Genomic DNA, 17875 nt, shown 5'->3' with positions numbered 1-17875 from the left:
GATCTTTCTCCTGCCTCCAGCCTGGTGAACGGTTACATCGACAGCCAGGTGGGTTTTCATCCTATTTAAAAATATCCTCAAGGAAAAAGAGTCTATGCCTTTCCTGGGTTTCTGGTTCCAGAGTTAATTATCTGCACTGCAGGGAGCACTGCCTTATGTCCAACCTGAATCTCTGGCAGCTTCTTTGGCCCATTTCCTCTCATTCTGGCCTCTGGGGCTGCACTGCCCTTGTCTCCCCAGCCTGGGACCATTAGCACCCCTGGCACTGGCTGATGCTGTGGCTTAATGACCTATCTTGATGGTGGAGGCAACGCTGGGCTTTCGCAGGTCTGGGCTGGGGGGAGGGACGGGGCAGAGTGAGGGCCACGGTCAGTTCCACAGGCACCTCAAGGAGGTGGGTGTCTGAGTCGGCCCCTTGAGCGCCTCTGAGGCCACTCTGTCTCTGGAAGTCTTGTGCGGTGATGGCGCCCGCGCAGGAAGGTGCCCAGAGGGGCAGCTCTGCGTGTTGATCTGCTCGGCGAGCCCACGTCATGGAGTACTTAGCGCCTGCCGCACGCCTGCTCCACGCTGGGCGCCGTAAGTGACTAGAGTGCAGGTCCTGCCTCCGAGAAGCTCAGTCAACAGGGAAAGACAAGCGTGTAAAAAGCCGTGGTGCTTTCCGCAGTGCTGTGAGCAGAAGACGCACAGTGACTGTGGATGAAGGATCCCGGGTACCGGTGCGCAGGGCCGGCTGTCCCGGAAATCCTGCCCTACCCGGGCGAAGGGCTGGGTGAGACAGGACTAGAGTCCACATGCTGATTGTGCTGGATCTCCCGGTTGTTTTAACTTTTTTTTCCCCTGGGCCTCTTTCCCTTTTTATAGAAGTAAGGGCTAACAAGCTATTCAAACAGGAGTGCTGTCTTCTGCTTCAGAGGAAGGGGGGTGTGTGTCAATGAAGGAAGGCAAAGTCTACCCCTGGCCAAGGGTGGACAGGTGTGCTGCGAAGGATCCCGGACCCCACGGTGGACCAAGCACTGCGCTGGATGCCCCGGAGCACAAGTGACACCCACGTGATGGGCGGGGGGGGGGGGGGTTGGAGGGTCCGGTGGCCAGGCCGTGCCTCCCCAGCAGTGCCTCTTACCTGTACTGGGTGACAGCTGGGTTGGCCTTTGCAGAGCAGTGAAACGTGACAACATTGTCCTCCAGCACTGGCTGTGGCTCCACTGACAGGTTGACAAGCGGGGGGTCTGCAGAGAGAAGAGATTCCCTTCTGGGGGACTGTGCATGGTTTGGAGACTGAACCCCCATGGGTAACACGGAGAGTAGAGGAAAGTGATTCCACCACCCCGGGACCCTCAGAGCAGCCCCTCCCCTGGTGGTCCCCTGAAAGCTGGGGGCCTCAGCGGGCTGCTCCCTCACTCCCTGAAAGTGTCCCATCCAGGTGGCCCTGGCGGCAGGGTCAGGGCTCCTGCTGTGGATTCAAGGCTGGATGTTGGGCTGAACAGCCAGCCAGGACGTAGGGCTGCCTGCGCCCTGGGAGCATGCTGCCCACCTTCCAGCTTTAGGGAGAACAAAACACTTAAGAAAGGAGAGGGGAAGAGGGGGTAGGGGGCAGGAGGGGGATGTGGACACTAAGCCCCGTTTAAATACAAACTTTCTGCCTTTGACATGTCTGTTCGTGCCTCTGTGTGTAAGGGTTCTGGTGTGTCTGTTACCTTGAAAGTGGCATTTACAGCCTTTCATCAGCTTAATCATCTCTGCTGTGTCCTGACTGGTGTCACCCAGCCCTCAGATCCCCAGGCTGGGCTCATCTTTCTCACTCAGTGTGATGAGAAGCCCAGCTCTGCAGTGGAGGTGGAGGGGATGGGAAGTCAGAGGGAGGGAGAGAGACAGAGACCTGTGCAGGAGGGGAGGGGCCAGGCAGAGAGAGGCCTAGAGAGGAGAGAGGCATCGAGATGAGGGGAGGGGTGCAGAGAGAGAGAGAGAGAAGTGTAGATGCAGAATAAGAAAAAGAAGCAGGAAACAGAGAAGCAGAGAGCAGAGATGGAGGGAGGTGCAGAGAGAGACTGACATATATGCGGAGACACATAACCAGACAAAGATTTCAGACCAAAAGCAAAAAGACCAAGAGAGACTAAATAGATGGAGGCAGAAAATGATGAGGTGCTGGGGAGAAAGACCAAACGAAATAACGAGGGAACAAGAAGAGACATGGAGGGACCTAGAGATGGAAAGAGAGGAGGAGGGAGCTACGGCACAGAGACACAGGTGGAGAATCGGCCCAGAGAGCGGCCTCGAGTCAGGCTGGCCCTCCTGAGCTCAGGGGAAGCTGGCCCAGGACCAGCTCTAAAAGCCGGGCATCACTGTGTCCCTGGGCTTGCGCTCCAGGGGAGGGGAGACCACAGCTCGCGCCCATCCTTCCTCGTCAGGGCCTGGAGGTCTGGCTGGAGCTCAGCTCTTGGCCGAGTGAAGAGAGCGGCTTGGTGCCTGCATCCCAGCCAGGCCCCTGGGCCACATCTTCCTGCCCGTCCTCACCACTTTGCACAGCAGAGTGCTGGAAGGGCATGAGAACTTTCCAGGGGTCCAGCCCTTTTTCAGAAAAAGAAGTAAGGAGGCCAGTTTCTCAGAGACCATCGAGAAAAATGCCGCCCCTCTAGGTGCGTGTGAAGGGCGCCACGGGGGGAACAAGACAGCAGCCACCAGGCCCAGCTCCTGGCTGAGACGACAGGGGCTTCCCGAGCCTCTCTGAGAGCCATCAGCACAGCCGCCCGGCTGCGGCCCGAGCCCAGCCCACCGCGCAGTTGGGCTCATTTGGCTGCCTGGCCTCCCTGTGCCCTGTCCAAGCTCAAGCCGGGCCATGCCTGCCTGCCCAGCCTGAAGCACCGGGGCCGGGCCCGGGAGATGGCCCACAGAGGCCTGCACTGGTGTCGGCAGACAGCTGGTTAAGACACGGGGAGAGAACGCTGCTTCCTGGGCATCGGTGGCGGGCTGTGCTGGGGCCTGCTCTCCCTGCGTTCTCCCCCAGTTCCAGACGGGGGCCATGATCTGGGAGCCTCCACTACTGGAACAGCTGGCTTGCCGCCTTTTCCTGGAGAGTTAATTACCAGGGAAGTGCTGGGTACTTCAGCGATCTCCATCTTGGTTTTTAAAGCTTAACTCCAGTGGTCACCAAGACACGCGGCCAGGACTAGCCATGAGAGCCTCCTCCCACCTCCCAGGAGAACTCTGCCCCCTGGAGTCCTGCAGCCTCTCCCCAGCCTGTACCCATCACCCCAGTGCTGACCAGCTTGCAGGGCCACTTCAATAGACTCTAAAACCTGCCCCGACCTGGGTGTACTTTATAAAGCGATGAGGCGTGCGGGGCAGGGAGGGGAGCACGCACCTGTTGGAGGACCCCTCCTGCTGCCTGATCCCCTCCTGCACCAACAGTTGCCTTCTCAGTTCACCCTGTGGGTGCCTCTCTCCCGCACCTTCCCTACCTCTCTGTGACATCCTCGGTGCCCAGGAGAACAGGCCCCAGGGATGCTTCCACACTTGCCTGCCTCACCTGTGCCTCCACTCCAGGCCCACAGGTACCTGTGTCCCTCTGTCCACCTGTTTCCTCTGGATGCACAGGATATGAATTTCCAGGAGTCTCCCAGGCTCCAGAGGTAGAAATAGCTTATGTCATATCCAACTATTAAGCATGACTTTAATCCCATTTGTGATGTCGGCTGCATAACTTGCAGGGGGCAGCTTTGATGTAGCTGGTGGAACTGAGATCACATTGAACAGATGTTACAGCTGAGAGTCTGTTAGTGTTTCTATCAGCAACCTGCCTGCCTGCCTGCCTGCGTGTGTGTGTGTGTGTGTGTGTGTGTGTGTGTTCAGGGGGAGTAGTACATCGAGGAGGGGGGTGAGAAGAGAGAGAAACTCCATGACTCAGTGATTTTATAGCACATCCATTTGAAATTTGGCAGCTGGATGCGGAGTCCAGATGTAGCGAGATTTCGAGGGTGTTAAGCTTTCTCTCCCATTACTCAGTCTGGGGGCTTTTGTCTTCCGTTGGGTAACATCTGAAGACCAAGGCAAACAAACAACAAATGTGTTTTTGCTGAGTTTGGATGCTTCTTGGTTGGCTGAGAAAATGAGCAGCTTTGCAAAGGCAGCTCCGATCCAGCCTGTGGTGTCCACAGTAAACAGCTGGATGCTTACTGAATGAACAAAGGAATAAGTTGGTGGGGGTGGGGCGGGTGCAGGGCAGGAGGGAGGAGGTGGAGAGAGCGTGTTCTTTTGCTTGGCAGGAACATGCAGACACCTTCAGAAGAGGGGACGAATGGATGGAGACCTCATCCTGTTGGGACAGTCGGGGGTGGGGGACATGGCGACAGCAGCTGATAGGTGCAGAGTGCCACTGGCTCCCTCCTCAGGTGGCTGAGTCGCCCCTGGAAAGAAAGCCAGCGAGGCCCAGAGACCTGGTCAGGCTGGAGCTCACCTCCGGTGCAGACTGCAGTCCGTGTGCGCTGGGAAGTTGATCATCTCATTAGAGTGTATTTAGAGGACTGTGTTTTAACAGTTGGTGGGCTGTTGTCATGATGACTTTCTTGTTGACAGAAGGGGTTCTTTTGTGTGATGGATCACGGGCTGGAGCAGAAACTGCTCCCTCGGGGTCGCTCCTGCCAGGGCCCAGAAGCTGACCAGGTGGTCTCTTTTGTGGGGTTCCGGGGCTGGCATCGGCCTCCTGACCAGCTGGGGGACTGGGGTGGGGGAAGTGGGGAGCGGACGGTGGCCATGTGTGTCTGGGCGTCCCACCTCTGAGGGTTACAACAGTTTCTTATGCCCTCTGGAGCCTAAACTGCATCTGCCAGGATTCCAGACCGAGGGAAGCCTGCTCCCTGGCTCCCGAGATGGGCTCTGGAAGCCCTAGGACATGGCCCCTCCAGACTCCAGATCCGTGGAGAGCCACGTGGAGGGCAGAATCCAGGCGCCTTAGGTGAGCCAGGGCTGTTGGGGAGTGTCTTTACGTGGATTTGGTTTAAAGTGAGTAAAATGACAGGGAGGAAGTGAATGCCAGACTGCAGCTCTGACCTGGATCTTCAAGGGCCTCGAAACAAAGCCACCAGCACGTGGTGACATCATGCTCCGGGGCAGGGGTGGGCGGGAGTTTAAGAGAAGAAAAGTCGACTTCCAAGGGCTGATATTTCCAGTCTGAACCAGCCCAGCAGTGAGAGGCCGTGGGCTCCCCTGCCGGGATCGCCTTGTTCCCGGGCCAACAGACACTTTCGACTTCAGGAGCCTCCTTAGGTGACTTTTGGAATGTGGTGCAGGCGGAGTTTTAAAGCATCATTATTGTTAATGGGAAGCATAATAACCAACATAGGCTGAGGGCTCCCGGTGCGGACCTGTGGGAGAGGAAGGGCCAGCTCGGGCTCTGGGGAGCTAGGCTGCCTGCCTCTGACCCCCGTGCGGCCTTGGGTGCCTCGGTTTCCTCCGAGAGGGACCAAACGGCTGTTGTAAAGATGAAAGGAATATATGTATGTTCATGTAAGACTGAAACATTACGCTGTGCACCAGAAATGGACACAACATTGTAAACGGACTAGACTTCAAAAAACAGAAGAGTTAAAAAAAAGACTGAATGATAGAGTATGTGCAGAGTATGAGCTGACTCAGGGATGTTCTTCCTGCTCCGCTTCCCTCCTTGACTGGCCCTTCTGCAAGGGGGGCCCAGGCACCCTCTGCAGGGCGTGGAGCTGTGCTTCCCCACTCTGGAGCCCCAAGTGCCTTCTGATCCCAGCGTCCCTGCTCTGGCTTCCTCTCCAAGAAAGGCGTGGGGCTGCCTGGCCGGGCCAGCAGGGCCCGGGCTGACCATGCTATTCATTGCTGTGGAAGATCTACCTTATACAGGTGTGGAAATGTGGCTTGAACAGGCCGTTTGCAAAGGACTCTTATCTGTGTTGTTTTAAGAAGACTGTCACCCTCATCTGTGACAGTATAAGAAGGACCAGATGGTCCTATGGGCGCCCATAGATACACAAGCGCCGGTCCACGGAGATGACTGACCCAGGTCCTGCCTCCAGCTGTCCCTCAGGGGTGTGGCTCTGGGCCTCAGGCCAGGTCAGTACTCACGTTGGATGTCAATGGTGACCGAGGTCTCCTTCCCTCCGGGGATGGCTTTGTTGGTGGCTCGGCACACGATGCTCTGCCCGTTCTCCACGTCGCCGGGGGAGATGAAGAGGGTGCTCACGATGCTCTCACGCTTGCCGTCTCGAAGTAGGGTCTGGGAGGAGGGGAGAGAGGGCCTCATGTCACTCATAACTCGGCTGGGATTGCCTGGGCGGATGGGGGAGGACACGCCAGCCTCAGAGAGGAGAGGGGCGTGCTGTGGGTAGAGGCGGTCAGCTCAGGACACCCGCGGGCATCCATCGCCACCGAGAGCTGGTGGTGGGGGTTACCCTTGGCCCCCTGGCCTGGCTGAGCGCAACGCTGTGGGAGGAGAAAGGAACTAGAAGGTTTTCCATCGTGTGTGAAAATCAGCCTGGGCTTGTCCACCCTGATGCATGGGTCCCATGGAAACCAGCTCCCACTGTCTGTGCCTGGCCTGGGAGAGTCTCTGCGTCTGCGGGAGGCACTGAGATGGAGGCCACAGATGGGAGATGTGTGGGGGGCCGTGCAGTTTGGAGGGTGGGGGTGAGGGTGGGACCAATGCACACTGACCCTTCCATTGCTTCACCTGTATAAATCCTTTCAACTTTTCAGTCATTTCACCTCCTGGCCTCAGTAGAGCTCTGACCGAGCCACAGGCAGGACAGATGCTGTGATCTTCCACTTGACCGGGGGCAAAACAGGTGCGATCAAGAGAGGGCGTGGAGCTGACCGAACTCACTTCAGGGCGGTGGTGAAATAAGTAAGACGGGCTTGGAGTGGGCTTTGTAATAGCCTCTCCCTCAACTCGTGTGCACCCGGAGCCTCAGAATGTGACCTGGCTTGGAAACAGGGCCTTCACAACTTAGTCAAGTCACTAGTAATCAGTTAAGGATCTTGAGACAAGATCACCCTGGAGGTAGAGTGGGCCCTAAACCCAATGACTGGTGTCCCTGTAAGAAGAGGAAAGACACAGGGAGACACAGGAAGGAGGCCGTGGGAAGAAGGAGGCAGAAACTGGAGTGATGCTATCAAGGAATGCCGGGAGCCAGGACGGTCCTCCCTGGCCTTTGGAGGAAGCCCAGCCCTGCCCACACCTTCATTTCAGACTTTTGGCCTCTACAGCTGTGAGACAATAAACTTTGGTTGTTTGAAGAAACGAGTTGTGCTACTTGGTCACGGCAGCCCCAGAAACTAATGCCAGGCCTAAATTTAGGTCTCCTGTCTTCCCCGTGACCACGAGGTCATTCCCCACAGCAGCTGCTCTCCGTCCCTGCTGCCACCGCTTCCTCCCCTGCGCCCCGTTCCGGCCACCTCCCCATCAGCTTGGTGCTCTGCTCCCTGAGCTCCCCGACGGCCCACTAAGGTGGGTGCGTGCCTGGGGAGCGGGCTGGGCAGGAGGGCCACTAGGAGTGGGGGGACTGGACTTGCTCAGTGCGCCCCAGAGAGGAACCTGACCCTACAGGGAAGTGGTGCCTGACACCGTCTTGTTTTATCACAGCCAGAGCCAAGGAATAGAAGAATAGGCTACTTGCTCAGATCCTTCCTGGAAAGAACCCCAACATCATCTCTAATCCTCACAGGACCCTGGAGGAAGGGCGTCTTGTTTCCTAAATAACAGAAGAGAAAACTGAGTTCAAAGTGAGTCAGGACCTTGCTGGGCAGGGCTGGGATCTGCACCTGAGAATGGTGATCCCTGCGCCCACGGCCCCCCACCACTGGCCTCTGGAGACCCTAGAAAGCGGTTAGTGTGACCTCACTTAAAGGTGGGAACATTAAGACGATTAAGGAGCCTCCGAGTTTAGCAGTGACATGCAGGCTGCTGGACCCTGCCTCTGGGTCCCCAGTTCAGTGGCCTCCAGCACCAGGGGAACAGGACTTGAGCCTCGGTCCAGAACAGCTCATCCTGCTGTAGATAAAGCAAGACTCAGATGGCAGAGGGATCCACAGAGCAGGGCAGCAGGCCTGGACGCGGGGTGGTGGCCTCAGCCCTGGGCAGAGGGATCTCGGAGAGGGATGGAGGGTGACGTGGTCAGTCCCAGGTGCCAGTGGGGTGAGGGTCTTCAGCTCAGCCTCAGGGCCAGGGTGCTAAACTGGAGGCCAGCAAACGGGGGTGGGGTTGGAGGTGGGGGTGGTTTAGCCCCAAGCCCAGCAGGAGCCCAGAGCTCAGGCCGAACCATGGCAACGGGCTGGCTCAGGGCTTTTCAGCAGACCTCACGCATCTATAAATAGCCAAGTGATAATAAGAACAATTTCCTGGATGAAAATAAGACCTCGGGGTTGGGGTGGGGGAGGTGGGGAGGGAGAGCCGTTTTGTTCTTCCTTCTCCTTTTCTTTACTTTCCCGTTGTGCTAACAGGGACATTTACATAAATTTTACTCTGCCAGGAACTGACAACAACGGCTTGCTCTGCTGAGGGGTGGAGGGGAGCAGGGCCGACCGGGTGCCTGCCTGCCTGCCGGAGGGGAGGAAGGGGCCCGAGCTCCTAATTAGGCCCCTGGCTGCTGCCCTGCTCCCTGCATGCAGGGGCTTCTCTCCCAGAATGATGATTAATGACATATTTACTGTGTCCAGGCGTGTGCTTTTCTGGGAAATAAAAATTCTGGTTCAAGTTGTTTGTTCCACCTAATTAGGGAAGGGGAGATATGTTCATTAAGCAAGGGCAGAGCTCAGCGCCCGCTCCCCAGGGGAGGCCCTGAGCACCCCACCCGGGCCCCCAGCTCGCAGGTCCAGTTCGTGGGGAGGGAGCCAAGCCTCGGGGAGAAGAGCTGGGCCTCCATCTTCTCACCCCAGTTCCTCCTTCCCTCGTTCCTCCCTCCGCACCTTTCCTTTCTTGCTCTGGTAGAAACCTCGCCTGGCCTCCCTTCTTCTCATATGCTAATGAAGCCCTTGGACTTTGCGGTCTGGGCCAGGTGAACATTCTCTCATCTGCTGATTCTTGTCACAGTCCCGCTTCCCTGTCTTCCTTGCTCCTTCTTCTGTCTTCCCTCCCCTGAACTTGACTCTGGGGACACCCCGGGGCCCCAGCCCCCCACCTCCTGCTTCAGAAACCTTCATAAGCACACACATCAGCGCAGGGGGAGGGGGTGTCAGTGGATTATTAATGGTGAGTCACTCATTTCTGGGGCCACCATCTCCAAGGCCTGGGGCAGCTCTCCCTCCAGCTTGAGGGGCACTAGTGTGACCCCGATGGCAGCTCCTGCAGGTCCACTAGGACCCAGCCCACCTGTATGTGCAGGTAGGGACCAGGAGTGGGCATACATGCCTCACCTGCAGGGGTGAACATGCCAGGGCAGAGGCCTGCCTGGGTGGGCTTCCGCCCCTCTGCCTATGTGCGTGTGCGCGGACTGCTTCTAAAGAGCTTTCCTGACTGTCCCAGAGGCTGTGGGAGTCTTGGGGCTCATCCCTGGACCCTGCCTGCCTTCCTGTGCTGCTTCCTGTCTGTGTACCCGGCTCCCCTGTCCTACCGGGAGGGAGGCACTTGGCATTTAATTGGCAGTGGCGGTGGCAGGGCTGGGCTGGTGGAGGGAAGACTGCACGCGGTGTGAGGTTGTCCAGCGTGGGCAGCTGCTGCCACTCTGCTCTTTCCAAAGACCCCAAGCCTCAGCTGGGCAGTGGAGAGCTAGGCTGAGCCCCTAGAGGTGGGAGGCCTGGTGACGCCTGCTTCGTCACAGGTGAGGGAGGATGGAGGTTTGGAGGGAACGCAGTGTGGGTGCCCCTAGCTTGGTGCTAAATCTGGGATGTTCATTGATATGCACACAGCCTGGAAAGGGCTGGAGCGGCCTGATTGCCTGGCAACAAGGCCTTCTCTCTCTCCCCGGTCACCCACCTCTCCCACCTGCTGGGTCCCTTTGTTTCTCTCTTTTACCATCTCTCTGCTTCCGCTTTTAGTTGGTCCAAGGCTTGTGGGTTACCGTTAAATGTTAATGCCGTTTCCCCTTTTAACAGCTATCTAGGGGATCTACTGGGTGCCTGTTCTCACGTGTTTTGAATAAGGCCGTAATAGGAGGTGGGGATTTGCACAGTGCCTTTTGCCCCAGACCCTGCATCCTCAGGGGCTGAACCCCAGTCTTGTGCCCCAGGGGCCAATAGGGGTGCCCTTCACAAAGACGGCCAGGATGAGTGGCAGCTGCATCTAAAGGAAGGACTCCAGCCACTAAGATGGACAGATGGGATGGAGGGTGCTGGGGTGACTGGTGGTTTCAGCCACTGGTCTGCAGTATTTTATGAAGACAGCCCAAGCAGACTGACACAGAGTCCCTGATCCAGACCCTTTGTTTTACAGACAAGGAGACTGAGGTCAAGAGCACAAGACTTTTCTGAAGTTACACAGCAGGGGTGGAACCCAGCCCCCTCCCTGCTGAGGGCTGTCATTCCCATCATGGGCGGTGGGAATGTGACAGGGTTGGGTGGGGTAGAGGGTGGAGTGTGGCCTCCCTGCTCTGGTCCGCAGTCACATGGGGCCAGGCTCTCCCAGGGGCCTTTTCCACTGTGGATGAGGACAAAATGCTGGGTATAAGGAATGGGGGCATGTCCTCTGGGACACAAACCCTGGCAGAGGCCAGGCCAACCCAGCCTCAGGGGGGGACGGGACAGACTGGAGGGACACGCCCTTCCTTCTTCACCCTTGTCTGGATGGTCATTCCCTGAGAAAGGCGGTGGACCCAGGGCTGTTCGGTTTGCATACCGGAGGCCTGTTCTCAGCTGTTTGCTGTCTCTAGGAGCTAGCCAGCCCTGGGAGGGACAGTCCTTCCTCAAGATGTCACAACATCATAAAATACAGAAAATATGGAACACGACAAACACAGGGACCAGTTCAGGGCCCTTCCGACGCATGGCATCTCGTGTGAATTAGAGAAAAGCGTCCCAGCAGGTAGGTACAGTAGGGCGCAGGGTTTGGCAAGGGATTAGGGGCTGGATTCGGCCCTCCCTGGTCCCCTCCCGCCCTCCCCAGCCAGGCACCTGGGGCAGAAAAGTACCTAAACAGCCTCACTGGGCAGCCCTGGGGAAGCGGCCAGCTTGAACAAATGAAAATCTAGGCCATCAGTCAAGTGTGAACTTCAGAGAGACAAGGAGTAATCTTCAGTATAAGTATGGCCCAGAAGTACGCCCCATGCCATATTTGGGACATACTTACACTAAAAAGTTATTTGCTGTTTAGCAGAGATTCAAGTTTAACTGGGTGTCCTGTATTTTATCAGGCACTGGCCACTTCTGGAGTCTCCTCCTCTGACCACTCTGTCCTTAGGGTCTTCCCCAAGCCCAGCGGTTACCCCAGGGAAGAGAGAGAGGAGGAGAGACAGAAAAGGTCAGATAAAGAGCCACAGCAGGAGAGAGGAAAAGAAAGACACAGAGAGGCGGAGAGACAAAGAGCCAGAAAGAAAAAGCGGCAGAAAGTCACAGACACAGAGCAAGGGCGGCAGAGGGATGAGGGGAGGCGGCCCCTCCTCGCAGCCCCCTCCCTCCGTCCGCCCCGGCCTCACCTTGGAGTAGGTGGCCCCGTTGATGACCTCTCCCTTCCGCAACCAGATGATGGAGGCTGCAGGCTTGGCGTTGTCTGCGTGGCAGGTGAGGTTGAGGGGGTCCCCGGCCCGCAGGCTGATCACGGGCCCCCCTAGGATGACAGGATCGTCGGGCGGCACTGCGGGGAGACGGAGTGGGGAGAGGTCAGGCTGAGGGCGCCCTTCCCCTCAGGCTGGGCTGATTTTATGGAGAGGATGACAAACTGTAATGATCATTCTTTAAAAAAGTGCATAATCCCCTGTATTGTAACAGCAGCAGCAGCAGCAGCAGCAGCAGCAGCAGCAGCAGCAGCAGCAGCAGCAGCAGCAGCAGCAGCAGCAGCAGCAGCAGGGATCCCTGACACCCCGACACTCTCCCGTGTTTATCTGCAGAGAACATTCGTGTCATCATCTCATCCCGCGGGGCAGCCTGCGAGGGGACAGGGCAGACCCGGTTCACAGATTGGGAAGCATGGCTGCTGCCCGGATAACACTCCCAGTTTCTTTCTTTTTAACTTCTCTCTTTCTTTTCTCTCTCCCTCTTTTTAAACAGAGCCCTATCACATCTGTTGTCCGATTGAATCCTCACGACAATCTTGCGAGGTAAACATTGTTAGCCCAATTACACAGACCCGGAAACCGAGGCTCAGCAGGATTAAGTGACTTGCTCAAGGTCCCTTAGCGAGTGAGTGGCAGAGCCAGGGCTGGAAGCAGGTCCCCAGGACACTCAGAGCACCAGGCTGGCCACTTCCCTCGCAGGGGACAGGTGACAGGCCACTGCTGAAGGCCGAGACGGTGTTTCAGAGGACCGTGCTACCCCCGGCATCTTCTTAGCACTTAAGTCACCCAGAGCGGCTCCAACCCCTCATCACAGAGTCAGACAATCTCTCCTGCCCGTTTCTTCCACTCCATTTCATAGTAGTGTGGTTTCTGCCTAGAAACGGGGAGTGCCCACAGCGCCCAGCACAGAGCCCAGTGCCTGGCAGAAGTTCCATAAACATCGGCCAACTCCAGCAGAGTCACACCTTCCATCCCCATGATGAGCATGGGGTATGGGGATAGGCAGGTATGAAGATGGGTGACCACTGTCGGGAGAAAAGGCCCAGAGAAATTAAGTGACTGAACTAAGGTCACAGAGCCTCTTCTGATGTTCGTGCTTGTGGACGCACAAGGGTCTCAGGCCTCTGCTGCTCCCCGCCTTTCCTCCCTGGACAAACCAGAAGGGGCAGGGCCCCCTGGAGACCACCTGAAGAACCCCTGGTCTTCCTCTCCTGGGGAGGGGCCAGGTCAGTCAGTTCTGGAGGCCTGGGGCGGGCTGGGCTGCAAGTCTGCTCAGTGAGTAGATGTAGGGGTCATTGGGTGAGAAGTTGGGATCTTTGCACAAAGGGCCTCCTTTGCCCAGTAGCCAGAGAAAGGCCCTTCCAGCCGGGAAGCGCGCGACCTTCTGCGCTTGCAGACTGGGGGAGCCGGCAGCTCCAGGCAGAGGAGGCCAGCCCTGACCTAGTAGCTCGGCCTTCCAGTGCCCCCACTCCCACCTGCCACTCCCTCCTGCTCCTCCCTGGATCCTCAGGAAACTCCAGGAGACCCTGGGGCCAGGTAAGTACCCAGAGCAGTGCACCTTCAGCTGGTGGCTCTGGCCCTGCCCTTCCTGGCCTCCAGGAGGCCTGGTTCAGGACTACAGCCCAGCGAGTGCCAACCCTCAAGCGTCTATTTTCTAAGGGAAAAACTCTAGGGCTTCCAAGTTGCTCTCAGCAGCTCCAGGACTCCAGCACAGTCCTGGCCCAGGAAGGAAGTCGGCCTCATTCAACCCTGCTCAGCCTCCCAGGGGGCCCTGGGTGCAGGCAGATAGTGAGTGTGGGCTGGACGGTGAAGACAGCCCCCCATCCCCGCCCAGCCCTTACCCCCTCATTAGTGCCAGAGGCCTCCTTGGTGCGGGTGTGGCCAGAGAGCCACGGGGAGGCTAATGAGGGCTTTCCAGAAATGGGTGGTGGGTGTGACAGTGCTGAGGAGGGGATTTTATCTCTGAGCTACGGCCCTTCCAGAGGGGAGGGCTGGGCTGGGCTGGGCTGGGGTTCCCGCCCTCCCTCTGCGGTGGCAGCTTTCTCCTGCTCGCTGCTCTGCATGGAGGCCCTCAGGCCCAGCCTGCGGAGGGCCAGGGAGATTGGAAAGGACCATCCGAAGCTTCAGGAACAGGATAAATATCTGACCATCGTGTCTCTGGGCCTCCCCAGTGGTGAGCCAAGGGGGCGCGATTGTGCAAAGTGCCTGAGATCAGAGGCTGAAGCGGGAAGGCCGTCCCCTTTCCCGCTTCTATTTCCTCAGATATAAAAGGTGATCTGGAACCTTCCCCTGGGCACTGACGTTTGTTGGGTCTGAGACAGTGATTCTCAGCCTTGGCTGCATTTTACACAGTATTCTAGGGGAGGTGATAAACAGAAATGTCCCATTGCTGGGCCACACCAGCTAAATCCCCATCCTGGGAGGTGGACCCGAGCATCAGGGCTTTTTAAGGCTCCCAGAGGATTCCAGGGTGTGACCAGGTTTGAGAACTGACTGTCTCTGGGCCTTTGCTCAGCGGAACCTCCTACGATCACAGCGTAGAGACTGAGGGGGCCCTTCCTTCCTGCTTCTCTGGTGCTGTGTTTTGTTTTTGTTTGTTTGTTTGTTTGTTTTTAATGGAGGTACTGGGGATTGAAGCCAGGACCTCGTGCATGCTAAGCATGTGCTCTACCACCGAGCTCTACCCTCCACCCAAGGATGTCTGGTGCTGTGTTTTGGAATATTGGGTTAGAGGAGGGAAGAGGGAAGTGGGACTGTGCTGTGTGTGTGCTCAGGCTCACTCACACACACACACACCCCCTCAGAATGGGCCCTGATTACATCTTCCTGAATAAGTGGTTATCACGCCGGTTATTCATGTAACCATGCATTATTGATCGGCCTCCGCCTCGGTGCACAGCAGATGGGGTGGGGGGTGCGGATGGGGCTGGGGTGTGTGGGGGCGGGTGGGGGGAGGAGGGGGAGGTTTGAGGGCCAGCAGGCTGAATAGAAATCAACAGTCGCTCTTGGCAGCTGTGGCTCTGACGGGAGGGGGCACTCATTACCCCTCCATTTAGATGGGGGCCCGGAGCTGGGGGCCAGGAGGGGAGAAAGTCTCAAGCAGCCCGAGCCGGAGATGCATTATTCATACATCAAGCCCTCTCCGGATTGGTTATTATCCTGAGCCACTGTAGAGCTTGGTCTCCTAATTTTTAATCACAGAGAAGGTGGAAGCATTAGCCTTTTGTGATTAATCCGGAGATAAAAATAGTTGACTGTTTCGGTGTTGTGCTTGCTGTCAGTCAGGAAAAAATGCATTAACCGTTGGGTGACTGAGGCCTGGAGGACCTGAGCGGTTCAGAGACAGAGCAGGTCCCTAGAGCTGGAAGGCTCAGCCCGACGGGCTGGTGGGAGTGAGAACCCAGCGCCTGACTGGCTCCTCAGTGCTGCTTATGAAAGGGACATCCTGCGGCTGAGGGTCCCACCGTCGTGGGCTGGTTGGCTCTTTGCAGGTTACTCTCTTGCCATCCAGGAGTTGGGCCGGCGGCTGGGGGGCCTTCCTCCTTGCTCTGCCCCTCTCGGGCCACCAGCCCTGCAGACGGCGCCGCACGTGTGGCTGGGCACTGTGGGGCGCCCCCCTCCCTGTGCGGGAGGGAGCCCCTGAGGACTTTCTCCCGGCTCTGCTGCCAAGGGCGAGGGGGCTCGCGTGGGGAGGCGGGCAGGGAGGCAGGTGCAGCTCGGCGCTGACAGAGAAGGAAACCGAGGCCAGAGAGGACAGACTGCGCAGAGCTCCAGCGAGTGAGGGCAGGGAAGGAGGGGGGGGCCAGCCCGGCTCCACCAGGGAGGTCAAGCTTTCATCTGCTTTGTGCACTAGGGCTCTTCATGCCATTTTACGGAAGTAAGAGATTCTGTGGCTGGAGGTTTGTGGAATGGCCCCTAGCCCCACGGCTGTCTCTGAGAAGGGCTCCCACGATCAGAAGGCCTTGGACTTCTGGACTGGAGCCTGTGCCAGCAGTGGCCATCTGGCTGTCCTTCCCACAGGACGTCGGCTGCACAGACGGCAAAGTGGGGCTGGGTTCAGAGGGTTTCCGCCCCAGCCTGGAACTGCTCTCTGCCTCAGTGTCTGGCAACCACAAGGCATCAGGTCCATTTGAGTCCTTGGTCTTGGTTTGTGGGGTTGGCCAACCTCGCCCGGACAGGCTGGGAAAATTCCCTCGGTGCCAGGCCATGGGCAGCCCTCTGAGATTTCCTCCAAAGTCCAGCTGGTCACCTAAGTGGCCCTTGCTGGGCGTCCAGAAGTCCCCGGATGCTCTGCCAGCCCAGACGATGTCTCCAGATGGTAGATGGGGCACAGCTGCCAAGGGAAGTCACAGCTGCACGGATGTGGAGGTTACGACGCCAGTGGCAGAGGTGGGAGGTCAGCAAGGTCATCCTCCCCCTCCCCGGGAATACCTCGTGGACACTAAGCTTCTTGGAGGGCAGGCCCGCCCCAGTCTTGTTCAACTTATGTACGGCGAGTTCTCCACCAGCAGTCTGGTAAAAACACGGTCTGGTTGTGTCAGTGCTCTGCTCCAGGACCTCCAGGGGCTCCACACTCTCCTTGGAACATAATTTGAACTCCTCTCAGTTGCCTACAAGCACCTACAAGCGCCTACAAGTGCCTACAAGTGCCTGCACCCCAGCCCCATCCTGCCCCTGGGACCTGGTTCCCCTCAGCCACGCAACCCTCACCACGCCCCACCCCTTGGCTTTTCCATCTGGAATGCTCTTTTCTGTATCCTTATCCCACTGGCTTCTCCCTGTCAATGACAGCGCAGCTTAAATGTCACATCCTCGGTGAGGATGGCCAACCTGCATAACAGCCCCTCAATCACTCTCCATCACACCAGCCCACTTCAGTTTTCTTTATCGCTGGATTCATTTATTATCTCCCTTTACTGGAAAGGAGGCTCCCTGAGAACAAAGACAGACCTTGTCTGTCTTGGTCACTGCAGCGTTGCCTTGTCCAGATCCGTGCCTGGCATTCGGTAGGCTTTCAGTAAATATTTGTTGACTGAATAAATGAAAGATCCTGGGTGAGGGGTCTGTCATGGCACTTTGCTTCTGAGGCCAGCAGTTTGAGTGCTGCGTGTGCGCAGAGGAGTAGGTAGAGCTGGGGGTGGCAGGTGAGAACTGGCTAGGAAGTCTCTGTGGCTTGGTCTTGGGCGACTGACTGCTTGTTGCCATTTCTGAAGAGGGGAAGCCTGGGCGGGAAGGGCTTCGGGTGGTGGTGGTTCTCAGCCTGTTTTCTTGGAAGCATAAGATCCCTCGGTCAAAGAGGGACCCCAGTCTGGTTTGTCTGGGTCATAGGCTGGGGAGAAGGCTGCAGGCAGGCAGGATGACAGCTCAGAGGGCCCTTGGCTTGGAGGGAAGAGGAGGTTTGCCCCCGAAGAGGCTTGTCTTTGCATCAGGTTCAGCTCCCGACTTTTCTTCCTCCATGTCTTTTCAGCCTCTTCAACGTCACAGTCTGAGTAGTTGAGTAAAACCAGACACATCCTGCCCTCTTGGAGCTGATGGGGAGAACTCTGCTTCTCAAAGTGTGTGCCTGGGATAGACCTGCAGCCTCCGCACCACCTGGGAGCTTGTTAGAAATGCAGATGGGGTGGGAAGGGATAAATTGGGAGCTGGAGATTTGTAGATATGTAAAACTACTATATGTAAAATAGATCAACAACAAGTTTATACTGTGCAGCACAGGGAACTATATCCAGTATCTTGTAGTAACCTACCATGAAAAAGAATATGAATAAGAATGTATGTATGTACATGTATGATGGAAACTTTATGCTGTGCACCAGAAATTGACACAACATGGTAAACTGACTATACTTCCATAATAAAAAAAAGAAATACAGACACTTGTGCTCCTCCTCAGGACCACCTAAATCTGAATCTACGCTTAAAAAAGACCCAGATAATGTATATGTACACTGATGTCTGAGGAGTACTGCTCTGGAGGCCTCTGAGGGTGGTTATAAACGGACGAGTGCTTTGTAAAAAGGCTCACCAGATAATGAGAACACGTGTGGGCCCTTTGTCCCTTGATTGGCCCCCTGTTGCCTTCGTGACTCTCTGGGCTAGCGTTCTGCTCACTGGACACTGGGTTTGAAGGCAGAACCCAGTATGAACCGGTTTCATAACAGGCACGGGCAGTTCTTTATCTTGGGATGCTGGAGTTCCTTCTTTCCCTGGAT

At 56.9% G+C, this 17875-nt stretch overlaps 1 protein-coding gene and 1 long non-coding RNA gene across 6 annotated transcripts in view; one reads left to right on the top strand and one right to left on the bottom strand.

The window, feature by feature from the left end:
* The window catches only part of KIRREL3 (kirre like nephrin family adhesion molecule 3), a 491466-nt gene that overhangs the window by 25595 nt on the left and 447996 nt on the right, over positions 1 to 17875 (bottom strand). For both annotated transcript variants that reach the window (XM_032472373.1, XM_032472375.1), the window contains exons 6-8: positions 11586 to 11743; positions 6088 to 6238; positions 1121 to 1226 (exon numbers count right to left, since the gene is read on the bottom strand). In XM_032472373.1, the coding sequence (XP_032328264.1) occupies positions 1121 to 1226; positions 6088 to 6238; positions 11586 to 11743 (415 nt within the window). The remainder of the gene's footprint in view (positions 1 to 1120; positions 1227 to 6087; positions 6239 to 11585; positions 11744 to 17875) is intronic.
* Positions 7235 to 17370, top strand: LOC116661111. Of its 4 annotated transcripts, XR_004316867.1 has the most exons (6): positions 7235 to 7468; positions 7604 to 7846; positions 8490 to 12206; positions 12542 to 12669; positions 15517 to 16669; positions 17131 to 17370. It is a non-coding gene; the product is annotated as an uncharacterized LOC116661111 (long non-coding RNA). The 4 variants fall into 4 exon arrangements; XR_004316865.1 differs by having other exon boundaries at positions 10824 to 12669; XR_004316864.1 differs by having other exon boundaries at positions 8490 to 12669.

This window comes from Camelus ferus, chromosome 33 (genome assembly GCF_009834535.1).
Source record: "Camelus ferus isolate YT-003-E chromosome 33, BCGSAC_Cfer_1.0, whole genome shotgun sequence".
NCBI lineage: Eukaryota > Metazoa > Chordata > Mammalia > Artiodactyla > Camelidae > Camelus > Camelus ferus.
Note: the sequence above shows the minus strand (reverse complement) of the source record. Positions and strands in the feature narration are given on the sequence as shown.